Genomic DNA, 1,622 nt, shown 5'->3' on the forward strand with positions numbered 1-1,622 from the left:
TACAAAAATCAGATTCCGGGACCGGTAGGTAGGGAGGGGGGCTTTTGCAGTCGGGCGCGCTCCGCCCCGTGCTCCGTCCCGCCCCTTGCCCCGGCCCCGGCTTCCTCGTGACCCCCCGCGCCCCGCCCCCCGGCCGGGAGCACCCCCGGCTGATTGGCCCTCCGCGGCGTATCCTCCGGCTGGCAGCCAGGCCGGCGTGTCACGTGGCCGAGCGGCGTCCGGGGCGCCGAGCTGCGGGCCTTTGGGCATGGACTCTCAGATCGCCGGGGCCCCGGCGCTGGGGGCGGCGGAGCCGGCGCCGGGTCTGCCGGTGCTGAGCACGCGGGAGGCGCCCCCCCGCCCGGGGGTGAGCGCGGCTCGGGGCCTGGGCCCGGCTACCACCTGCGGCCCGGGGCGGGAAGTTGCGGGGCTCGGGGGGCGGGCTGGGCGGGGGCCGCGGGGAGCCGGGGAAGCGCCTCGGACCCGCCTTCTGCAGCCCCGCCGTTTGGGCGCGCGCCCGAGCTGGAAACGGCTGGGCTGTGGGGCGCGGCACCCCGAGGACGTGGGTGGGCGCGCCGGGCCGGGAGGGCTGGCTGTCGGCCGCAGGGCGCCTGTGCGTCCTTGCTAAATGGGAGGTGATGCTGCTGACCCAGAACTGGAGCCGCTACTGGGGGGCCTGGGCTGGGGCCAGGTGAGGGCAGCGAGGAGAGCACTTTCCCTGAAGGGTCCGTGTCCCTTGGTGGGGATGTTCAGCTAAGCCTGAGCACCAGATGATGTCTCATGCGCTTTCGCCTTTTCTCTTCACTGAAACCAAAAGGCCGCGTTTGACGCAGGGTTTCCAGAAACTTGTTTTCATTTGCGCGCCAGACAGCTCCTGGCTTTTCAGAGACCGTTATTACAGTCATCTGCCCTTGTTTACAGTCAGCAATCCGTGTTAGAGGGTGAGCTCCTTGAGGATAGGAACCCTCTGTTTACTGCTGTAAACCCGGCGCCTAGCATAATGCCTGGCACCGTAGACGCACATATTAATTGGATGGAGGAATGGAATGCTTGTCTAAGCATCAAATATATCTTAACCAAAATATGAAAAATGTAGTGATAAGCTTATAAGGAAAATTAATTTGGGGTGCGGGTAGGATAAAACTGATTTTGTCAGAGCAGAGCAAGAAGGTTTGTGCACTTTCTCTTCAAGATGAGACGATGGTGGTCCTGGCAAAGGTGTGGAGATGAGGAAATGCGGGGTAAATGGCTGGGAGCTTGGGTCCCGGAGCTGGGAGAGAGAGCTATGCTGCACAGGTTGATGGAGCGTGAGGAGGAGGTGTGGATGCCACGGCGAATTTTGTGCTCCAGCAGTGGAGGCCTGTTGAGTTTTTCATCAGAGGAGTCATTAAGCGTGTAAGGCTGCGCAAGATGGGTGAGTGGGAAGTCAGTTAGGGAGCTCTTGTGGTGGAAGAGATGAGAGGTCCCACTACTGGTCAGCAGGAGTGACCAGGAGTTGTCGCTGACTGCAGGAGATGGAATTGACTCATTAAATCCAGGTAGGACTAGATCATGAACTAATTGGGGCAGGTGCCAAACGCAATTTAGATGTAGGGGCAAAGAAGGTGGATTTCAGTTCAACAGATGTATTCCTGCTGTGTTTT

The 1,622-nt window shown here is 60.8% G+C and overlaps 1 protein-coding gene across 2 annotated transcripts in view; it reads left to right on the forward strand.

Annotated features, from left to right (window-relative positions):
* Window positions 1-209: 209 nt before the first annotated feature.
* COPRS (coordinator of PRMT5 and differentiation stimulator) overlaps window positions 210-1,622 on the forward strand; it is a 4,283-nt gene continuing 2,870 nt past the window's right edge. Inside the window, exon 1 of one of the 2 annotated variants that reach the window (XM_007452386.1) lies at window positions 210-346. In XM_007452386.1, coding sequence (XP_007452448.1) covers window positions 248-346 — 99 coding nt within the window. In that variant the 5' untranslated portion in view covers window positions 210-247. The remainder of the gene's footprint in view (window positions 347-1,622) is intronic. The other variant, XM_007452387.1, reaches the window with a different exon arrangement.

The sequence above is a fragment of the Lipotes vexillifer genome, unplaced genomic scaffold, assembly GCF_000442215.2.
Source record: "Lipotes vexillifer unplaced genomic scaffold, Lipotes_vexillifer_v1.1 scaffold216, whole genome shotgun sequence".
Lineage (NCBI taxonomy): Eukaryota > Metazoa > Chordata > Mammalia > Artiodactyla > Lipotidae > Lipotes > Lipotes vexillifer.